Source organism: Cervus canadensis, chromosome 24 (genome assembly GCF_019320065.1).
Source record: "Cervus canadensis isolate Bull #8, Minnesota chromosome 24, ASM1932006v1, whole genome shotgun sequence".
Lineage (NCBI taxonomy): Eukaryota > Metazoa > Chordata > Mammalia > Artiodactyla > Cervidae > Cervus > Cervus canadensis.
The window spans coordinates 24,486,772-24,511,374 of record NC_057409.1 but is presented as its reverse complement, the minus strand read 5'-3'; the positions used below and the strand labels follow the sequence as shown (position 1 = coordinate 24,511,374).

Genomic DNA, 24,603 nt, shown 5'->3' with positions numbered 1-24,603 from the left:
TTACACGCCAGTCAGGATGGCTGCTATCCAAAAGTCTACAAGCAATAAATGCTGGAGAGGGTGTGGAGAAAAGGGAACCCTCTTACACTGTTGGTGGGAATGCAAACTAGTACAGCCACTATGGAGAACAGTGTGGAGATTTCTTAAAAAACTGGAAATAGAACTGCCATATGACCCAGCAATCCCACTTCTGGGCATACACACCGAGGAAACCAGATCTGAAAGAGACACGTGCACCCCAATGTTCATCGCAGCACTGTTTATAATAGCCAGGACATGGAAGCAACCTAGATGCCCATCAGCAGACGAATGGATAAGGAAGCTGTGGTACATATACACCATGGAATATTACTCAGCCATTAAAAAAGAATTCATTTGAATCAGTTCTAATGAGATGGATGAAACTGGAGCCCATTATACAGAGTGAAGTAAGCCAGAAAGATAAAGAACATTACAGCATACTAACACATATATATGGAATTTAGAAAGATGGTAATGATAACCCTATATGCAAAACAGAAAAAAAGAGACACAGATGTAGAGAACAGACTTTTGGGCTCTGTGGGAGAAGGCGAGGGTGGGATGTTTCAAAAGAGAACAGCATCGAAACATGTATATTATCTAGGTGAAACAGATCACCAGCCCAGGCTGGATGCATGAGACAAGTGCTCAGGCCTGGTGCACTGGGAAGACCCAGAGGGATCGGGTAGAGAGGGAGGTGGGAGGGGGGATTGGGATGGGGAATACATGTAAATCCATGGCTAATTCAAGTCAATGTATGACAAAAACCACTACAATATTGTAAAGTAATTAGCCTCCAACTAATAAAAATAAATGAAAAAATAAATAAATAAATAAATAAAAAGAAAAAAAATAAAATAAAATGATAGTTTAAAAAAAAAAAAAAAGAATCAGTTTTCCCCATCAGGTGGCCAAAAGTATTACAGCTTCAGCCTCAGCATCAGTCCTTCCAATGAATATTCAGGATTGATTTCCTTTAGGATTGACTGGTTGGATCTCCTTGCAGTCCAAGGGACTCTCAAGAGTCTTCTCCAATACCACAGTTCAAAAGCATAAATTTTTCAGCGCTCAGCCTTCTTTATGGTCCAACTCACATCCATACATGACCACTGGAAAAACCATAGCTTTGACTATGTGGACCTTGTCGGCAAAGTAAGGTCTCTGCTTTTTAATATGCTGTCTAGGTTTGTCATAGCTTTTCTTCCAAGGAGCAAGTATCTTTTAATTTCATGGCTGCAGTCACCATCTACAGTGATTTTGGAGTCCAAGAAAATAAATGAAATATTAGTGTCCATAAATAAAGTTTATTGGCACATACCCACATCTATTCGTTTATGTATTTTTATGGCTACGTGCTTGGAGAAGAAAATGGCTCCCATGGACAGAGGAGCCTGGAGGGCTACAATGGGGTCACAAAGGGTCAGAAATGACGTAAGTGACTCAGCACAGAGCACATGGCTATATGCTACAGAGGTAAACAGAGTAGTTGTGACAGAGACCAGTAGTCCGCAGAACCAAACATATTCACTATACAATCCTTTATTAGATAAAGGTCTATACAACAGTACCTAATCTATGCAATAGTCAACATTTTATGAGTACTTACTATGCTCCAAGTACTATGGGAAACATTTTTACTTTGTTTTGTTCATCTAATCTGCAAATTAAGACTATTCTGCACTTTATGGGTGAAAAATCTGAGGCACAAAAAGGGTTACTTAAGTAGTACGGAGTGGAAGCAAGTTCAATATAATAATTTTCTCATACAGATGCTCATGTTTATGAATTCTGTGCCAAATTTCTTCTTCACATGCCCTATTACCATCCAAGCCCACCACCACTCTCATTACCCAGGGGTAGGCAAAATATAAAACCCACACTCTCATTTTTCCACAGCATGATTCAAGTCCCACTCCCTCCGCACTGTGGGTGGAGGGCTCCTCATCCTGTCTCCTACTGCTGTCGTTCCCCCATCTCCAGGCATGAATGAAGTCAGAGTTGCAGCACTTTTTTTTCCCACAAGAGCCCAGGTCCATGTGATGTTACTCAGCTTGACAGAGTTGAGTGCCAAACCTAATTCATGAATTAATTACACCCAAAACCAAAGTTATTACTCCGTTTACAAGGAGATAGAAAACGGAGAAATGTTTTTAATTGGACAACAGTTTCCCAGGTGGTCTCAAGTCTTGCTGCTATGGTTACTTTAGCTTAATATTCACCTTGGCTTTGACTTTAGAGTCTCGGATTGTCTTGGAGCTCCATGCCATGAACTCAGTGACTTCTGACACAAGCCACCATCTACACCTGCAGAAATGCTAGAACCATACTTGTCGCCTGACTCTCCAGTCCTATGCCCTGATGCCCCACACACCACTCTCATAGTTTTTATCAAAGTGGCCACTACCAAGGCAGCAAATTTACCTATTTGGTAAACAAGGAAGTTAAAAATAACATAAAAGAAAGAACTAACATTCTACCTCTAGGATTATATTCTCAACCCAGACGTTCAGTTGGATTAAAGGTTGCCTAAATTGTATCATTCTTAGATATACCATCTGTTAAGGAGTCATAAAAAATCCATAGGTGATTGTAAAGAACAGATTTACAGAAGTGTGAATAAACCTTGAAAAATGTAGAGGACTGTAGAAATGTAAAATACAAGTTATCATTTTCAAGTATAAACTATGCACCCTGGTTTACATTAGTGTGCTAACTTTCTCAAACACATTAAAGACATTCTAGGCTGTGATTCAGGATCCAAATTTTAATGCTAATCAAGGCTTTATTTATACAAATAACCCTAAATGATGCACCACCACAAATAGCGATAAAACAAGTTGGCAAAGATATAACCAGAGTCAGATAACAGGACATAATCTACCCATACACACGTTTGGACATAATGTTTTCCTTTCCAGGAAAAAGAGACTGAAATTTTAAATAACCTCATCACAAAATTTTTCTCTAATTCCTCATTTATTTATTCACCAAATGTTTATTTAGTGCCTACTCTAAGCCCAGGTCTGTGCAAAGCAGTACATGCAGAAAAGTGAACAGAACAGAACTGAGTTTAGCAAATAGCAAATTTTTAAGAATCTGACATCCAACCTCCAGGAAATGTCAATTGCAAATTTTTTTATTGGAGTTTCACTTTAAGTTTTCAGTCAGACATATTAGATGTTCTACCAAATAATAGTTGGACTTCTAATCCCACTTGGTGTTCGGTGGATATATTATTTGCCTGGTTTGGGGGGTGGTGTATGGTGAGTAGCTATCACAGTGTTTCTTCACTTTATATTTTGTCAGTCTTTTCTCACCTTACATTTCAATTTTGTTGTACTGAAATATGTTTGTCTCTTCTGACATACATCCCCCCCACCATAAGTACTGTCAATACTTCAGACATATATGGTTACTCAGAGGTCTGAAATCAGGGTCTCTTAGATATCCTGGAAGACCTTTGGAAATCTGGGTTTCCCATAGTCTCAGAGTATTATTTTATCACGAAGGTATCTCTGAGGCCCATCTCAGCGTCTGCCCTCAAACTTATGTCTCCATCAAGGCCATGTTTATTTAGGATGTAAGAAAGCATTGTGACTGGCTGAGACCACTTGGAGATCTGAGATCTTTTTCTTATTATTTTCATGTCACTTTACAGCGAATGCATGTCAAACATCTCAGTTTATATCAACATGTGTTTATCATATACTTAAGATTTACTGTTAAACTTCCTCTTCTCAACTTAGCCAGCTGGGCAAGTTGCAACAATAACAGAATTAGAGATTTTGTTCAGTGGTCAAACTCACAAATTTCACTGGGGAAAGAGGGAATGTGTGGTGTTCAAATATGTAAGTCATGGGATCTGATTTTAATACTGAAAATGAGTTAGCTTGTGTGATAGGAACCTACTCTTGAGGTTATAAGATAGGAAGTGTCTGCCCTGCCTAAATATGGTCAAGGAAGATAGGAGGAGGACCTCCTAGCTGGAGAGGCCCCATTAGGTAATTAAGCCTTAATGCTCAATCGCTCAGTTGTGTCTGACTCTGCAACCCCATGGACTGTAGCCCACCAGGCTCCTCTGTCCATGGAATTTTCCAGGCAAGAATACTGGAGTGGGTTGCCTCTTCTTACTCCAGATAAAGTCTTAGCACTGCTATTAAGTGGGAGCATCATGCAAGTCATCTACCAGTATAAGCATCAGAATCACCTGAGATGTTTGTTAAAAATGATGATTTCTGAGCTCCACTCCACATATGCACAATCAAAATCACTTGAAGATGGTTCCAGAAATATTCTCTTATGCAAGAAGCCCAGAAATCAATTATAATAATATTAACACTTATCTAGCACTTAGTCAAAGTTCTGAGAATTTTTTTTAAAGTATTAACTCATGTTCTGTATGTATGACCCTTAGTTTCTGTGAAGTCGGACCACCGGGCTAGGTTTCAGGGTAAAAGGCGCATGGGGTTAAATCCTGGAACTGCCAGTGTGGCTGCCAGTGATTATTTAACCTCCCCTGCTGCCACCCCAGGGAACTCAAGTGTAAAACAGGGGCAATAATTCCTATTTTGCATGGGGTTGTGATGATGGAATTTCTGATTACACATAAAGAACCCAACAGGAGCGCCCTAGAACTCTGCTGAGAGCTGATCGGGAGCCTGGGGTCTTACAAGGCGCACAAGTACCCTTAAGGAAAGTTCCAGCCTTGAGCGGCAATGACAAGGCCAGTCGATCCCATTCTTTGTTGGTGGTTGTGAGATCCTACCTTGAGAATGAGCAACTTCTTCTCTGGTTTGAGCCGGACCCTGTCCTGGGAAGCCTCTGAGCTCCTGGGCTTTCTTTTTTTTTTTCCTTCCTTCTGGGATTAGGAGTGTGCTGGAATCAATCACATTCCAGGAGGCAGTGCTCTTCAGTGGTTTCGGAGTTTCCACGAAGGACTTTTCTCTGCTCACAGAAAACCATTCTCGCCCTCCAGCCAGCCCCCTCACCGTTGCCTGGAAGATGCCTTGATCCGAGCAGGACCTCCTCGCGCAGCTAATGCCATCCTCCTTCTCAGAGCCCCCTGCGGTCCCTCCTTGATCCCTCGGGCTCGGACCGAGGCAGGCACTTCCTGATCTCTCCCTCTCCCTCTCCACTCCCACTGAGACAATCCCCCGGGCACAAAGACCCCCTAACCTCCTCCAAGCCCTCCGCCCGGGAGACTCGGAAACTGTGCTTTGATTTCTCTACTGCAAGGAATTAACTTTTCTTTACTAGTACCCTGGAAGTCTCATTTTTCTCATGAATACAAAATTAAATACTGTATGCAATGGCGCTGTTTAAACGAATTATCTTTTAAATTTCCTTTTCCTAAAAAATCAGAAAGTGAATATGAATACGGAACTCTTTAAGTTGGGCTTCAACGAGGTAACTTGTTTCAGGGAATGTAACTTGACGCCACCTCGGAAAGCAGGCGTGGAATTTGATGGATTGGTTCTCTCTCCATTGTGAAATGGTGCACGATCGCTAGACGGACTCCACCTTGAAAGGTACAGATGTGGCCACACAGCTCTAAACTTCAGTTCAGTCTACAAGAGGGAAGTGGGCTCTGCAATTGTGAGGTAGTTTCGTTTAATGAGGCCAATTGGAAGCAGTATAAATAACTACTGATAGTTGAATATTAGGTATGGCCTGCTGGTTAAATCTAGAAAATATTCACAGAATGGACACACACAGGTACACCATAACACAGGCTCTTCTTTTTTTTTTTTTTTTTTTGGTGAGGAAAAACTACCAAATGGTGGGAAAAATAAAACTTCCATGTAGATATATATTTTGCTTCATTTGTCTACATGTGCTTTCTCTTTCTTAACAAGGACACACACACACACACGTTTGTTGACTAAAGGGCTCAGCATTTTTAGACCTTCAGATAATATCTAATTCCTTACACTCTCTGCCTGACTACTGATGCTATGAGGTCAGGGTAATTCAAGGTGTACACTGTTTCCCTTTACTTGTTACTGATATAACTAAACAGCCAATTAATAATAGGCTTTTATGTTTTAAGCATTAGTAATTTGCTAGAACAATTGCTTTCTGCCTCTGCAGCTACCAGAAAAATGAAAACCAGCTTAGTTTGTGAATTGTTTTAATTACTATTGGAGGTTTTACTACCCTAATTATGGAGATGCCTGCTCTCAGCAGCTTCCACTAGGAAACTATTTCCCAGATATTGGTTCAAACACATCCTTCCTTTAGTGAAGAAAAAAAATAATCGTTATCCACTAACTGTCTTGGTTGATCTTTTTGAATGCTGATCAGATTGCCTGTAATCACTGGTCCAATGCCCTCCCAAAATATTTTTCTAACCCAAACAAGAAGGGCTGCTGAGGAGCGAAGGGCCATTAGCATCTGAGAGCAGCGCAGACGTTGGGAGGCCGGGCCTCCGGAGGCCTTTTGTCCTTGGGGCCCTGCGCCGTTTTCACCGCTGTTGCCGGCCGCCGCTATGCCGGTGTCCTGTACGGTCCCGGCTCAGAGTCACCACCAGGACTGGCCGGGCAATGTCCAGGCAGAGGACAAAAGGGGCTTTGGACCGATATGGACAGCAAACCCTTCTGGGGAAATGAGAAGAAAAAAAGAACTGCTTCAAGGAAGAGGAATATTTGAGAGACATTTTCCCATCCTAAAACCAAGTGCACTCAAGAACATTTATATTTTATGATGAATCAAATTAGGACTAAATCATATCACACCATTCAGTTTTTCAGGGAGAACTACAGTGGCGGAAAGAACAGTATATTTACATGCCCCTATGACCTTGGGGTTTCCCTGGTGTCTCAGACAGTAAAGAGTCCGCCTGCAATGCAGGAGACCTGGGTTCCATCCCTGAGTTGGGAAGATCCCCTGGAGAAGGGAATGTTACCCACTCCAGTATTCTTGCCTGGAGAACCCCACAGGCAGAGGAACCTGGCAGGCTATAGTCCATGGGGCCGCAAAAAGTCAGACACAACTGAGTGACTCTTAACATAAATGACATTAGAAGAAGTGTTTCAATTATTTCATCTACAAAGTGGGAATAATTATATATACCTCACAGCACTCTTTTGAGGATTAAATTATATAAGGTATGTGAGGCTTTATTATTATAATTACTTCATATGTATTAAAAGTGAGAACAATTTTTCTGATTTCATTATTAAATGACATTTAATAAACCAAATAGGTTAATTTTGTAAAATATTGAATACCTTGTCACAAATTTAAATACAAAGCTTATATTCAGAATCTGAATGGTGACACTCCCCCAACCCTTTTCATTGACCTAGAGATAAACTTTGACCTGTTGTTTGATAATCACACTTTTTCTGAAGATGCCTTGTTCCTTTTAGGCACAATAGCTTGACCCCAGAATCTGGAAACTGACATGCATCAATATACCTCTTTCCTCCCTCTTTCACTTGCCAGCAAGAACCTTTAACCTTTGGACTTGATTCCTAACCCTTGCATATTGTTTGCAATTAGAGAATATTTGGGGCAGATGGAGGATTCTTTTTAATCTGAGTTTTACTGGGTACTGACCATATCTTTCTGAAGTGTGGATCTGCAATTGAGTTCTTAAAAAAAAAAAAAAAGTAGTTCTCTTATTGGTAATGCTGAGATATTTTCCCCCTGGGTCTTATTCTCTTGGGTCAGATCTGGGATTGAGTGCATGGCACTGATTTTATACACACTATAAAAATCTCAAACCCTGAGGCATTCTGTGAAGTGAGCCACTAAACTGGCCTCAACAAGGAAACTAGATTGAGAAAAATTCTTCCTGCAGATTTGCACCTCAATGGGTTCCTTCTTTAAAAAAAAATTAATCTTCAAGTTTTAAATTTTCCTAAACCTAATTTATTCTATATTTTATCTCATCTACAGCTGCTGAGATCTCCCTTCCAAGAATGGCTTATTGGGAAAGGAAGAATCTATTCTTACTGCTTCTAAATGAACACTCACACTTGTGCACAAGCAGACAAACAAGGCCACAACCAACACAATGTATCCAACACAACATCATTGTTGAATAAGCCCACTCCCCACTTCCTGACACATTCTAAAATGGACATTCCTGATTCCTGGCATCATATTACATTAAAGGCAGGAATTACATTGCTTCTGCCTGTTTTATATCTAGATCAAAAGGTTAAGACCAAAAGATTGTACAAAACAAATAAGCACTTTGCAGGTACTATGTGATATATCAAATATAAAGACCTGGCATAGCATTATACCAATCAACATCTATTAAGAATATCAAAATACAAGGGTTTATAACTACTAGTCCAAACAGAGAAACTCCCCTGGGAAGTAACACTGATTGTGTTTAGAGAAAGAAAAATACAAATGCCTATGTTTTTTAGAATACTTCAAAGCCAGAGCTGGTGCTACAGAATTAAGCATTTTTGTCCTTTCAGTTTTAATGGAAAGACTCAAAAAATATCAAATAGCTTTTGCCACAGAATCTGAACTGCAGTACTCTGGAGTCATCCTCTCCTTTTTCTCACAGATATAAGAATTTGTTTTACCTAAAAGTAAAATGGCCTCAGGAGAATGAGGTTCTCAGGCTGATTCTGCTATGTACTCCTAGCTCAGTGACTTCAGATCAACTACTTCTCTGAGGCTCACTTTCATCTCTGAGGTGGGGAAAGCCATGCCATTCTGCAGCACATCACAATATGAAGTAGCAAACAAAAACTACATGTAAAAGAACCGCAGAGAAATAAAGCATTATAATTATTTGCTGAACTGTATTAGTTTCACTGAACTACATGCCTATCTATTCTTTAACTAAGAAATCAAAGAACTAATGTTCATTTACCTGTAGCTATGTTTCAACACCATAAGGTCTTGGTTGAGGAATGATAAAAGTATTTCTGGAAACATAAAATTTAAAAATGATGCTCTCAATGTGAGAGCATTACCAAGAGCCACCTAGACTTGGTATGATTAGAATGAACTCAAGTAGTCACATCCTTCACTTCTCAATGTAAAATTTCTAAAATTACTTAACTGATAAACCTTAACCTTGGATATTCATCTCAATATACAGTTTTTAAAGAGTAACTTGAAATAAGCAGACTTTAACCCAAAGCTTCCAAAATTTAGATCAACAAACTGAACTATTTTGGCAGACCTGGTATGCATATAATGAGCTGCCAAGAGTTTCAAGATAATTGATTTTAACAGCATCCCTCAAAAAACCAACAGCATCAGGGCAACCTCTGCCCAATTTGACATTTATTTGTTGAATCCTTAATTATATTTTAAGCTCACTTTCATAATGCTCACATTGACTTTGTAAGTGTTAAATGTTCATTTTATTCTAAGTGTTAGAAAATGGATAGGACAAACACACTAATACCTGGCATGCATGTCATTCTGTATAAAACAGAAGGACATGACAGTCAAAGTTCACTGGAATTTTGCAATGAAGTTCTAGACTCTAAGGAAAAGATGCCAAAAAGATTGTGACATCTTTCTAAGAATTCTCTTCTAAAGTGGGGCAGGGGATGAATTTCTTTCTTCCTTCAAAGCAGAAAAAGAAAGCAAAACTTCCTACCTTCTACGTCCCTTCCTGAGTTTCTCGTGTTCTAGTTTTTAATTCATGGGAAGAACACTTGGCTGGAAACCCTATAATGCTGCACATTTGCAAATGTTTTGAAAGGACCCAAAGGCCTAAAACTGTATAAATTAAATAAATGATACACAAGCCAAGGGCAGGTTGACCTGTTCTTCATGAACATACATTAAATGTTTTACGTATGCCTTCCTTGAGACTGAGACTGATTCTGAGTGTTGCGTGACCAATTCAAAAAGCAGGTTAAACATATGTGGTGATTCAAAATTTATCTCTCATGTAGACATGACTCTGCTCAATTTCTCTGACTTACAGCCAACCATTTCACTAAAACTGAGCACTTTACATAGAGGAAGAATTTGTAACAGAATGAAATCTCCAATTTGATAATTTCATTAATTTTGCGTAAAACAGAAATAGACTTATTTTCACTCTCTCATTTCCAAAACTATTCAAAACCAAAACAAACGCCTTTCAAAAAGATAATTTGCTCCCAGGAGGAATTTTCATAGCTATAAGATTAGCTATAGTGAAAGTATATGTAGAAAATCATTAGAATAGCTAAAAGCAATTTTGAAAAAGAAGTTTGGAGGAATCATATCACTGAATTTAAAGAATTACTACAAAGCTATAGTGATGAAGACATTGTGGTACTGGCAAAGGAACTGGCTTATAAGTCAATGGAACAGAATAGAGAGTTCAGAAAGAGACCCACACAAACACCACCAGTTGAGTTTGACAAAAGTGCAAACACAATTCAACAGAGAAAGAATAATCTTTTCAATAAATGGTGTTGAAACATTTGGACATCCGCGTGCAAAAACAAATAACCCTTGCCCTAAACATAAAACCACATGCAAACATTAACTGAAAGTGGACCACAGGCCTAAATGCAAAATCTGATTTATAGGAGGAAATCTTCATAACCAGGGCTATGCACAAGATTCTTACACATCATACTAAAAAGCACAACCATTAAATTTTAAATTGACAAACAACTTCACTGAAATCAAAGGATTCTGCTCCGCAAAAGTCACTGTTGGAGAATGAACAAACAAGCTAAGATCGAGAGCAAATCACATATTCGACAAAGGCGTTGATTCCAGAATAACGAGAACTCTCAAAATTTAACAATAATAAAACAATATAATTTTAAAATGAGCAAAACACTTAAACAGATATTTCACCCAAGAGAATATATGGATGATAAATAAACACATTCAAAGGTGTTCAGTATCATTAGTCATTAGGGAAATGTGAATTAAACCATGATTAGATATCTCTAGACATCTATTCAGAATAGGTAAAATTTTAAATACTGACAATATCAAGGCTAGCACCAACATAGAGCAGCCAGACCTCTTATCCATTGCTGGTAGAATGCAGAATGATATAGACATTGTAGAAAACGGTTTGGCAGTTTCTTATAAAGTTAAACATACATTTAATATATAACCGAGCAATCCCACTCCCAGGCATTTACTCAAGAGAAATGAAATTTTGTGTTCGAACAAAGTTTTTACACAAACATGTATGCCAGCTCTATTCATAATGAACAAAAACTGGACATAATCTAAATGTTCCTCAACAGGTAAATAAATAAACTGTAGCACAACCAGTCAGTAGGATAGTATTCATTAATATGGTTTGAAAGGATATATGCATCCCCATGTTCATTACAGTGCTTGGCTACAGTGGTCGCCAAGGCATGAAAGCAGCCTCAATGTCTATCGACAAGTGAATAGATAAAGAAGGTGTGGCACATATGTACAATGGGGTACTACTCAGCCATTAAAAAGAATGAAATAATGCCATTTGCAGCACCGTGGATGGACCTGGCAGTTACCCATAATAAGTGAAGTAAATCAGAGCCAGACAGAGAAAGAGAAAGACAAATATCATATGATATTGCTTATATGCAGAATCTTAAAAATGATATGAATGAACTTATTTACAAAACAGAAACAGATTCACAGACTTAGAGAACAAACTCATGAGTACTAGGGGGGGAAGGGGAAGAATGAATTGGGAATTTGAAATGGACATGTATGCACTGCTATATTAAAAATAACCAAAAATAAATAATAAAAATAACCAACAAAGACCCACTGTATGGCACAGGGAACTCTGCTCAATATTCTGTAATAACCTAAACAGGAAAAAATTTTAAAAAGAATATATACATGTATAACTGAATCACTTTAGCTATATACCTGAAACTAACACAACACTGTTAATCAACTCCAAACTAAATAAACTAAATACTTCAAACTAAATACTAATTCCAAACTAAAATAAAATGAATATGTCAATTTTTAAAAAAGAAATGAAATATTGACACATTCAATGGCTTGGATGAATCTCAGAATAATTATACCGAGTAAAAGAAACCAGTCTGAAATAGTTAAATACTGTATGATTCCATTTATAAGATATCTCTTAAAAGGACAGAACTGGAGAACGTACCAGTGATTGCCAGGAGCTGGGAGTGGGAGGAGGGTGTCCATTCAAAGGGAGAGCATGAAGGGATTTGGGGGGATGACGGAACTATACTGTATACTGATTATGATGGTTGTTACATGAATATATACATCTGTTAAAATTTTTAAAAAGAATAAACGTATGTATATACAAGTTCACAGAAGTACTATTCATAATAGCCAAGAGGTGGGAACAGCCCAAAGGCCCACCAGTGGGTGATTAGATAAACAAGCAGTGGTTCATGCATACAAATGGAGTATTATTCAGCCATAAAAAGGAATGAAGTTCTGACACAGGCTACAGTGTGAATGAACCATTGAAACATGATGCTAAGTGACAGAAGACAGACATAAAAGGTCATATGATTCTGTTTATATTAAATAATCAGAATATTTAAATCTAAAGAGACAGAACACACTGGAAGTTGCTGGGGGAGGAAGGAAACAGGGAGCAACTACTTACTGGGTACAGGGTCTCTTTTTGGGGTGATGAAATGTTTTACAACTAGGCAGAATTGGTGGTTGCATTACATTGTGAACATACTAAATGCTACTGAATTGTTCACTTTAAAATGGTTTGTATGAATTTCACCTCAGTGCAAAAAAAAAGCTAAAGTCTATTTTACTATATGACCGTTTCAAAATATAAATTTAAGTCACAAAAAGAAGGACTCTAGAAAAAAAAAATAGAGTTTATAATTCCAAGCTCAGATCACCTCCTTGATTGTTCAAGTGTGAAGGAAGAGTTTGAGTTAGGCTGTTACATTCCCAAGGACCTCACTTCCATACAGCAGGCTCTGTTCTTCCCAAAAATGCTTGCCAAAGTGGTCACTCAGAGTGGGAGACTTTTTTCGTTCCATTAAGAAAAAAAGCTCCTCAAAGTAGTCACTTATAGTGAGAAAATTTTTGTCCCGTTTAAAAAAAAAAAGAACTGAAGTGTATGAAATCCATTTTCTTTTCAAACAACACTTAACAATAAATGTTAAAGAGACATATTTTGATATGGATGGACACTTGAAAGCATCATGCTAAGTGAAATAAGTCAGGTAGAGAAAGACAAGTGCTGTGTGATCTCTCCTTTATATGTGGAATCTAAAACAAGCAAACTCCTAGAAACAGAGACCCAAATGGTAGTTAGCAGGGGCTGTAATGTGGGGGGAAAAGGGAGATCTTGGTCAAAGGGTACAAACTTCCATTTATAAGAATAAGTTCTGGAAACCTAATGTCCAGCACAGTGATTATAGTTAATCATACTGAACTATATACTTGAAAGTTGCTAAGAGAGTAGATCTTCAATGTTCTCACTGCAAAAGAAGAAATACTCATTGTGTGATATGATGCAGGTATTAGCTAACATGAAGTTACAAGTGTATGTTCTGGTAATCACTCTGCAACATACAAGTGTATCAAATCAACACACCGAACATCTTAGACTCACACCATGTTATATGTGAATTGTATCTCAGTAAAGCTGAGGGTAGGGAGAAAGCAATCTATCTAGCCTTTTGAGAATGGGGTTGTGTTACAGAGTATCACTTGGTCACTTTCAACAGCGGAAAGATGGAAGGGGGTGCTTATTTTGCCTTTTAAGACTGAGTGAATGTGACAGGACTCCTTGTTGCCTTCAGCCGCTTGCCAGTCCCCAGGTTCACTGTGGGTCTGACTGCTCCATGCCTTTGTCGCCCATGCTGTTCCCTCTGCCTGTAACACCTTTCCTCTAGTTCTTGTGCTGGTCAACTCCTGGTCATCCTCTAATGCTCAGCTCCGATATCTTCTCTTCCGGGAAGCATCTCTGAACCTGGAGATGGCCAGATGAACCTTCCCTGCATTTCCTTGGTGCCCTGGACTTTAAAAGTGTAGTTGGTTGGTGCTGATTGTTCTATATTTCTCATAAAACAGTCGGAATTGGTTTCTGAACAAGTGCTGGCATCTCCTTATTCATACAAGATCTGTTACTCTTGCTTTAAAACGACTTCTAGGACGGGAAAATGGCGGCTTTAGGGTCACCGCTGCGCACTTGGCGAGGCCTTCTACCGGAGTTGCGCTACTTGAACGCGGCCACAGGCCGACCCTATCGCGACACCGCAGCCTATCGGTACCTCGTCAAAGCTTTCCGTGCACATCGGGTCACCAGTGAGAAACTGTGCAGAGCCCAGCATGAGCTTCATTTCCAAGCTGCCACCTATCTCTGCCTGCTACGCAGCATTCGAGAACACGTGGCCCTTCATCAGGAATTTCATGGCAAGGGTGAGCGCTCAGTGGAGGAGTCTGCTGGCTTAGTGGGTCTCAAGTTGCCCCAGCAGCCTGGAGGGAAGGGCTGGGAGCCATGAAAATGGAGAGGTTCCTTGGATGCTGTCTTCATGCAAGAGTTTATTAATTTCTGTCAATATGTATTTATCATTAAATTTAAAAAAAAAAAAAAAAAAAAAAACGACTTCTAATCCCCTAGGTTCTATACCTTCCCAGTTGTTTTGAGTCAGCCTCCTATGGAGTCTTCATACTGACAGCAAGATTTTTCCTCCATCTCTCTCAGGATACTGGGAATTAGAACATTAAGCTAACTATACTTCAGACAATTCCAGAGTAGGACAGTGGTTTTGACAACTTAGTGCATGCACATAGAATCTGACAGAACAGACAGAGTTCTCAGTTAATGCCTATGAATAAATCAAACTCTTAACTAACCCATCAGGAAAGTAACCATTTCCCACTCACACCATAAACTGGCTCACTGGTGCCTGGAGAGGGTATCTCTCCAAGGGCCAATCTTGGAGAGGCTGTGGCAACACCCAGTAGCTGATCTAGGTTTGGGGGGACCTTCTTAAGAAGAATATAAATTTACCAACTACAAGAGCCAGATACAAAGTGAATATTTATTTTGAATGGGAGGAAAATTATAGTAAGTTATTACTGGAGTTACCTGTTGTATTTACCTCTCAAGGCAGTTTAGTAGGAATTCTTACACAAAAAGTCATCCTGATTTCCTGTCCCCACCCAGGACTCTGCAGCACCCAGCACCCTCAGGGGCTCATGAACCTAAAAGCCCTATACGTGAAGCTTTATTTGCTTCCTGGGAACTCACTTCTGAGCCACGCCCCACAAAAGAGATTAACAAAGACAGTACTTGACATTTATTTTGAGGGGTACTTGTATCCCTGTGTAGTCTCTCATAGTTTTTTTTCTCACATAGTTTTTATCACAATTTTGTAAGGCAAATATTATTACTGGCCGCATTTCATAGACCTACTAGCTGCCAGAGTTCCTAGGCATGCTCCCTGAAAACAGACCCCCTTCTCAATACTTTCTTATTATCACCTGCCTTCCCAGAAGCCACGAGCCAGTTACACAGTGTGGCAATTCTGGAGTCCACTGAACCTGGATCCCGAGCCCAGCTCCACCTTTACAAGCAGTGTTAGTCTCCCACTTCGGTATCCTTAGACATAAAATAGGAATACATTTATATTGCTGCTTTCTTATTACCTGTCTGGCCCCTGGAGAACTGACTGTTGATCCAAGGATAGGGATAAATTCTGATTTGGGGGAAATCATTAAAACCATGAGATCAGAAAGATCAAACAGATACTAGGAATTCCTCGTGTATCTCCAGGAAGCAGCGAGGGGATGACAGAATGGAGTTCTTTGCATTACAGACCCATGAAAGGATATGGCATTGAACCTGAATGTAGCAGGGGCTATAAGTGCAGTAACTGCAACTGATGCTCTGTAAGCTTGACTCATCCATTTCAATTCAAATTCTCTATGGTATAGAAAGAGCAAATGATAAAATATAACTTCTCTCAATTCCTCCCACCCTCTCCTTCCTCCCGCTGTGTCAAAAGTCTGTTCTCTATGTCTGTCTCCGTGTCTCTATTCCTGTCCTATAAACAGGTTCAGCAGTACCATTTTTCTAGATTCCATTTATATGCATTAATACATGAAATTTGTTTTTCTGACTTACTTCACTCTGTGTAACAGGTTCTAGGTTCATCTACCTCGCTAGAACTGACTCAAATGTGTTCCTTTTTATGGCTAAGTAATATCTCACTGTATATATGTACCATAACTTCTTTATCCATTCATCTGTTAGTGGACATGTAGGTATACATTACCATATGTAAAATAGACAGCTAATAGGAAGTTGTTGTATAATGCAGGGAGATCAATCCAGTGTCTGTGACAACCCAGAGGGGTAGGATGGGGTGGGGGCTTGGGGGGAGGTTCAGGAAGGAGGGAATATATGTATACTTATGGCTGATTCACGGTGCTATATGGCAGAAGCCAATACAATATTGTAAATCAATTATCCTCCAATTAAAAATAAAAAATTTTTTTAATGTATCATGTCTTCAAAACCAGTCTCCTAGAAGACTGCACAGGATTCTGAGTTCAGGAAGGGTGAGCAAGGTTAACACAGGAGACAAAGGGGAACCCAAATTGTTCTTCCTCACCACTATTCTCAAGCCTTCACTTCTGGCAACAAAACTGGGGGTTTGTGTGGGGGAAAGAGGCTAGAAGGGTAAAAGTTGGTGAAAATCTACAAATCACCCAGGGTTAGGAAGAAGACAAAGAATAACAAAGCTGCCCCGAGTCTTTCTTCCCACCTGGAGCTGATTTTGATCCAAAAGTTATGTCAGCTTTTCAGCATCCTAAGATGATGGACATTTCCTAGTATTTCCAAATACCATGATTTTTAATCATCCTGAAAAACATAAGATTGAGCTCTAAATTGAGTAATTTTAAAACTAAAATGAAACAATTTTTCAAAATCTTTCTGAAAAAAATTTCTCTAAGTGAAAAAGTTTCCACAGTTTTTTACTGGTGAAAATGTCCTAGATTATTCTATTTCTATTGCCTGAGTCTCCCCTTTTTTGACAATTACTATTTAACTAAGTTTTTATTATTATTTAAGGTATCTTGTGCTACCTTTGGGCTTCGCTGGTGGGCCAGAGGGTAAAGAATCTGCAAGCAGGTCACCTAAGGAAATTTGTAAATTCACCGAATTCCAGTTTCTTAAGCAGCTACTGCTTTCCATTTTAACTTTGTTTCCAAGTAGAAATGCCCCTTAGGCCCCCAGACACTGTTTCATCCTATGTAGCATTACACAGGGCAAGAGAGAATTTATGTGTTGACACTACTAAATAGCTGAAGTTATTAATATATTCAAAACCTGACCATATAATTTGTTTTCCTAGCTCTGTTTACAATTCACCCTGGGTGACCTTCAAACCAGATTTTAAGAAGGCAGTTTTCAAGTGCCAGGACTGGTATGTTAAAATGCGGAGCAATTGAGTACTTAGTTCAGTAATGGACTTTTTACAAAGGCAGAAACTTTTATATTAATAGATACATTCTGGAACAGTATGTCAAAAAGCTGCATAACAGACCCTTCAGATCTATTACTGTCCCTCCAAACAAAACCCATTATGCACAAAGCCAACATCAAACAGCAATCCGCAACAGCCCGTTACAAAGGATCCGAATAGAGTTCTCAGTGGCCCCTTTAAAAGGTGGTCACGTTTTTGCAATTCGGAAATCAGTTCGACCTATCTGCAGACATTCCAATGGGGGGCTTGGGGTTTCCCCCTCTCTCACCCACCCCTGAGGGAGTTGGAAATCTTTCTAAAATCAGTTTCCTCACACCATTCAAAGAAGCGTGTGGTTGATGCTCTTCGTTTTTTAAAATGACCCCATAAAAGTGGAATCCAAAAATATCCTTCCTAACCATTCTGCCTTCAATCAGTCCTCCAGTTCTGCCTCCTCCCCTAGACCGTCTACTAAGGTTAGGGGCTTATTCTGGACTTTTCTTGCAAGAAAGTGTCTCAACAGCCAGGCACGGTGGGAAGAGCAAGGGTCCCAGGGCGGCTTCACTCAGTCTCCACGGAGGCAGCGGGAATGCTCAGCCCCATCCTTCATATTATTTGAGCACAGCTTTTGCAGGTTAAGTTTTTTTTTTTCCGCGAAAGAACTTTTCTCGAATGGCTCAACGTGTTTGTCTTTAAGGGTTGTGAAAGGAGAAATCATGCATATTTCAGACAGCTCCAGATGAAACGAGTTAAGTGATTCTCCAGCATGCTTATGTTGGAAAATGCCATATTTGTGCCATATTTGGTCCTCTGACTAGGAACACAACTTCAACGAGACCTCCTCCCCCATGCAGCCCCCTTCCACCTCCTCCCACCCCCTCCTACTCCTTTATGTATATATGTTGCATAATTATGAAGCAGTGAGTATTTATCACCTTTTCTGGGCAGTAAGCAGAAAGAAATACAATACCATTACTTCCAGTTACTGCCTTTCCCAAGATAATTAGGTAACACAGTGGAGGCAGCGCCGATCGCCTAACGCTGTTCAAGTTAAGTGATTGACATGGCTCTGTCTGGCTGCTCTATTAACTGTTTCATTTTGTTGCTATTTGCAGTTTGCTTGGCTAATACTCCGAACAAATACAGACTGTTTCTTTAGCCCTTTTTTTCTCTTTGACCTTCTCCTGCCCATTTTCTTTGACTCACTTCAAACTGTCTTGAAAAGGCCTGTTGAATACACACAGTCCATCAGAGGCCCAGGTTCATCCCTACCCCTGCCCTGAATGCCTTACTTCAAAGATGGGCCGCATTCTTTAATTGCCCTTTGAATTAATATCAAAGGGTCACAATGCGAGTGCCAAAAGAGAAAGGGGCTTTAATGAAGCAAAGAGCTACCATTCATTTGCAGATAAGCACGTTTTTATGCCTGAACGGTCACCGAAGCTACAGGCTTCAGGAAGAGGAGGCTGTCCCTCCTGAGAGGACTTTTTCTTAAGTAGTGATTAGTTCAAACAAACAAGAGTAAACAAATAAAAGAAAAAGTCTACAGACAGCGACAACATACAATAAATAATAAGACGAAAATCAGGAGCTGCACAACCCCCCCTTACTTCCCTTAAAAAAAAAAAAGCTGCACCTAATTAGCAAATCCATTCACCATTTTTAATCCCATATTTCAACACTGAAATTCCAAGGACGAGGTTCAGTCACATGCCTGAGATGAAATATTTTCAGTCTGAAATTTTGCACCATGGGTAACACAGAGGGACAAGCGTATGACTTTAAAATGCAAAAAAGAAACAGTATCTTTCAAAAATATGTCCCAGTGCTCAAGACATAATTACTTTCGAAGTGAATATTTGTGCTTAAATAATTGATTCTTCATGAACACTTTCAGTACAGAGACTGTCGTTTGCATCTAAAATAGGAAAATACCTCTGTGCATCTTTTTATGCACGAAGGTCATATTTTCCAACTCTCTCGGATAAATCACCATTTAGTGGCCATTGTCTTCATGGTGGCCCCTGTAATACTGTAGCTGCAAGCCTAGAATGATCCACTAACAGCACCAGAGGTCATTGTAAGGTAAAATACAGCTCAAATCATAAATGATTACAGAGTGAAACAGTAAGCCATGCTTCCCCTCGTCATCACTCTCCTTTTGGAGAGCTTGGTGATTAAGGAAGGATTTCAGTCCTGGTGAATTATCATCCTAGCCGAAACTCAGACAACATTCTTGGTGCCCAGCTACAAAGTACATGGCTTGTTTCTGGTAGACATAACATTTGGACCATTGCCTGGACATTTCTCTTCCGTGGATGCCTTGGTAAACAGAGTTTATGTTACTCTCAATGACGTAACAAGGAAAGTCCTTGTTCAAATGTTCCAATCAGTCTCCAAAAGTGACTTGCCAGTTTTGATCTGTGCACAAAAAAAAAAAAAAAAAAAAATTGCCATGGCTATGTTAAAAGAAAGAGAGAAAGAAAGCGTTCTCCCTTATCTTTGAAGAAATCAAAAGCATCTTCTCTTCACTGGCCTTCATTTCCATGGGCTTGTCCATCTGGTTCAGAGTTGCCAAAACAGAGTGAGAAAAGGGCAGCAAATAAATGTCAGAGAGGCAGCCAATCTGCATAAATCTCCAACTCCTTCCAGAGAGACTCCTTCCTGGCCTGCTGGGCCTTCCAATTTTGTGACATGAGCCAACAGGCATCGGAACAATGTGAAAATCAAAAAGACTTATTTTGCACAAATCCAAGCCTTTAAAGCAGCTTCTCCCATACCACTTTTCCACTAGATGTACACCAGTGTGCCTCTCTGCAATAAAGCGCTGTCATCCCAGCAACCAGGCCCCGCATGTCCTGGATACAGAATTATTTCTGGGTATTCTGGACTGACCACAGGAAGACCCACTTAATTCTTGTTAAACTGTACTCTAAGAAAGCACATTAAGGCAAACAGGCCACCAAATCTTGTTTCGCTGAATACAAAAGTGATGGGTAGATTATAAACAAATAATTATTTATACTTGCTCAGAACCTGAAATGCATTCAGGGCCACTAACACATCACAACAATCCTTGGAGACAGCAGAGCATCTTACTGTCCGCCTCACTTCAGAGGAATCCAACTCGGGATGGCTACTGAGTCTCCCTTCATCACACAGCTAGCTAGAGATTGAACTGGGACCTCAAGCAAAATCTTTTAACAACAACAACAAAAAATCCTTCATAAAAACCACAGTTACATCTGGTGCAGAACTAGATCAGCAGTCCAACTGTGTGGGTTTTTGGTTTTTTGTGTTTTTTTTTAACCGAAATCCACAAGTGGAATAAACTTCAAGACACTGCAGATCCAGCTTCATGAGCCACAAGAAAATTGTTGGGACCATGTATTTTAATACTTCCTCAGGATGCTACAGTCATACAAATACAACCATTGAGAGGCTCCATTCAAACATTGGTACTGATACTGATGATAAGGGTACTGATGATCACCACGAAGTCTTGCATTCTGCCAGGGCTTTAACTCTTTCATATCCACTATCAGATGGAATTAAATAATTCTTTGACATGAGAAAAAAAATTTTTTTCACTCTCATTTCAAGTGCCAAGGAATACAGTAATGTAAGTCTCTAATATGTCAGGTGAATTAAAGCAATGTGAAGTTTTTAAATCTAAACAGCTTAGTCACTGAAGCGACCCCAGTCATAGGTTTCTTATCACCTCTGTTGCTCTCAATAAAACTAAGGGGGACTTGGTATCCAAGTAAAATTTGTATCCCCAAGGGACAAATTGTTCACGATAGAGTTCTCTTTTCCAGCACCTTCTCTTTTGCAGCTTCTGAAATTCAGGTTCATGGAAAAGACCCCTATCTGAAGCTTAATTTGCAAGCTGAAAAAATGCAACAGAAAAGGTATTACAACTTCACAAATAGCTATTGTATTAAAGGGGCTTTCTAGACTTAAAGCCTTGTCCAGATGCAAGCTACATCTCTCTCCCGAAGGTTTCCACTTTCTCTGCATCACCAAGTCTTAACCAACAGCGCTGCCGGTTTTGCACGCAAGCCTCTAGGCAGACAGCGTTGACCGGAGAGCTGATGATGACTATTAATAGTTTAGGAAATACCGCACAGCGGCCTCCACCGTTTATCCCCATTAGCAATGGAAAGCACACTCAGAGGACTCTCACCTTGAAGAAAAAGCAGAGGAGGCTGTCCTGAAATCTGGAGACTTACAAAAGTAGTATTAGCGTGACTTCTCTTAAAATGTCAATCTACCTCTTCTGTTCTTGTTGCCACTTCTCCCAAGAAGCAGCACGGTGCCCAAGCAAGGAGTAAGTGTTATGTCAACTAAAGAGGCTTAAAGAGGAAGAAAATGTGATCTAAACAAACCTCCCTGAGCAGACATCCTGCTGTAGGCTTCAATGGGAAACATTTGTTATGAAGTAATAAGAATTTGCATAATTTTGGGGAAGACTTTGTTTTCAAAGTAATTCTCTTTTTCACCTGCTTAGCCCTTTGCCGTGTATGGCTTTGGTTAAGTTTTGTTGATGGAGGCTCATGTTTAACCAACTGTTTTTAATTTACAAATTAAACTTGTCAGAAGTAGAAATCCTTCCCTTGGAACTCTTCCAATATGTCAAGAATTAATTCTAATGAAAACGGCATTGCCTAAATGCAGGATGGCCAGTCACTTATTTTATTTACACAAAGTCCTTCTCAGTTTCTTTGATAAAAGCAGCTAAATCTTTTTCCTCTTTCATGTTTTGTCAGCACTTGATTCCTTTTGTCCCTTGGCTATTTGCCTAGCTGTGGACAATAAGGCAGGAAGAATAGGAGCAGATTGTTGGAATGGCCCTCAATAAACCTAATTATGACATGTTGACTGCCCTCACCATGACACAGTCAAGGGACCCAGGCTTATTCAATTACCCTTGCCAGGTTTCTCTTTCAGACCTAAAGTTATCCTTTGACTGTTTGTATTTCTGAACAGTATTCATGTTCATTGTGAAAGAAAATCCCCTGGACTTTGAGGGGTTTTTAAGTTGATGCTGTTATTGTAGCTAATTTTTATTAACTGAATGATAACATGATAAAGAAATAGACTTTTGTTATGTAATAAGAACAAATCAGTGTGTGTTTAAAAGTTACACCTCTCTTTCCCTTCTCTTCCAGCCAGCCTGGCAGGACATGTAACCTGAATTAATAAACAAAATCATTTCTCCAACCTGCATATCCCTTTCAACGTGATACTGACTTGAGCTCCACAGATCAGCACTGTTGCTTCAGTGTGGGTCTTCTTAACTTAAAAAATAATAATCATATGATTGAGGGTAGCTTGGAGTTCTGTTTTTTGTGGTTTTTTTAAACCACCAAGAAGGTTCCTTGCCGTATTAACCCCAGAGAACATAAGTTCATTAGTACCTTTATGCCAACAGCATTTTCTTCAGCTGTTTGAGATAGACGGGATGCACAGTATTTAATTAAAACTCTGGCTGCTGGTTGGAGGAGCCCTTTCCTCCTCCGACAGATTGTTCAGAGATCATGCCAGTGGTTCTTGCAAAGCCAGTGTATAAAAGCTGCGTGTCAAGTGAACAAAAGAGTGGGAAAATGAAGGAATGCCAAAAATCAGCTCCTGATCCATCCTAGCTTTTAAGTCAACTAGGTCTGATAGAATTAATAGTCAATTGCATTTAAAGCTATATGAAGCCTAGCAGGAGTGACTGTTTTGTAAGCTGCAGCATCTCTGGGTAATTTCTTTTTCTTTTTCCTTTTTGTTTTCTGTTGAGAAATTCATTGTTCTCTTTAGGTAATTTGACAGCTCTTGGGACTATAATAGAGTAAAAAAAATTCAACCACAATATAACAAAGTTGGTGCTATAATTCCTTGAATTTGTTCCTCAGTTCACTTTCCTTCATTAAAAAATTCCCATCATTCAAGTAAAAGCAAATCTAAACCGTCATCCATCCTGCAAGTGAATTTGGAGTTTGGTGGGCTTTTGTTTTGTTTTTCACTTTCTAGGAAATTATCTTTTTAATCTTAATGTGAGAAATCAACTTCAGGAAGTACTCATCATTCTGTATATAAGACAGAAAATCCTTAGCCTCTGAAGAAGAAGTTTAAGTATGCCTTTCACTTCCCTAGAAAGTGTTCTCCTCTCTGGGTCCCTTTCCTTGCAAATATCAACAGTTTCAATTTCTCCAAATCCTAAAGGATTATTTTTCCTGTCGAACATTCAAATGGAATTGTATAACAGTCTTTAAGTATTACTAATATAAATACTTAATGTATATATTATTATATGGCATATATATTTACTTTATAGAATGTCATCTTACTGTTTAGTTTTAGCATTTGTTGATTTCATTTTCTTTCATTCGTATACATTTGCATTCACATTGACTTTTAAGAATTGTCCCTCTGAACAGTTACAAAAATGATCATAATGGTACTCTATCTAGAAATAAATAGCAGCATGGAAAATAGTAAAAAGTCTTACCACTAGAAAGCTGAGTGTCCTTCCAAAGTGTTCAAATTACTTTAATCAGCAAATGTAACCTCATGTACAAAGTTTTAAAAAGTCTGCTTTTGCTACTTTATAGTGGAAATGTTATTAAAATATCCAAGATGTCTCAATATTTTAAACTGAAGCATATGTATTTTTGCATTCCCTAAAATGTTTTAATGTTTTTATATAGTTAAATAGAATAACAAGTCTTCTTCGAAGCTCAACTAGCACTTCCCTAAGAAAACATGAAAAAAAAATAAGTATAAGAAATCAAATACTCAGATCAAATACTGCTCACCACCCCAAACTTGGCATTATAAATTCCTGCCATTTTAAAACTTATAGTTATCTGGCTATTCAAGCTATGTTAAACAAATGAATGCCATAACTCTCACAAATTCTACTTCTTCAAAGCTGATGGAACTGAATTCATGTGGCAATGTAAGTCAGAAGTTTGCTTATGGATACAGAAATGGGAGTCAATAATTTGAATTGTTTTGATTTGTATGGAGTTACTCAATAAAAATTCTAATGTTGACTAAAAGTAGCTGAGATCAGATTTCTTCTTTAATCTATAGGTCAAGTAGTGACTTCCTCTCCTATCAAATAAAAATTTTAATTTGTGATTCAAAGTTCAAAATTGCAATACATTTGATCTGAGTCTGGGATAATCACTAAGAAAAACAGAAACAA

At 39.0% G+C, this 24,603-nt stretch overlaps 2 protein-coding genes across 2 annotated transcripts in view; one reads left to right on the top strand and one right to left on the bottom strand.

The window, feature by feature from the left end:
• The window catches only part of PAX3 (paired box 3), a 98,196-nt gene that overhangs the window by 51,462 nt on the left and 22,131 nt on the right, over window positions 1–24,603 (bottom strand). The gene's annotated exons all lie outside the window — the stretch shown is intronic.
• LOC122426793 (protein FMC1 homolog) lies at window positions 14,086–14,510 on the top strand. The gene has a single exon (XM_043445950.1). It carries the CDS (start codon window positions 14,091–14,093, stop codon window positions 14,430–14,432), a length of 342 nt encoding a protein of 113 aa, XP_043301885.1. The 5' UTR covers window positions 14,086–14,090; the 3' UTR covers window positions 14,433–14,510.

What these genes read in the sequence shown, in the direction of transcription:
- LOC122426793 (XM_043445950.1), top strand. Translation starts at nt 14,091, where the DNA reads ATGGCGGCTTTAGGGTCACCGCTGCGCACTTGGCGAGGCCTTCTACCG.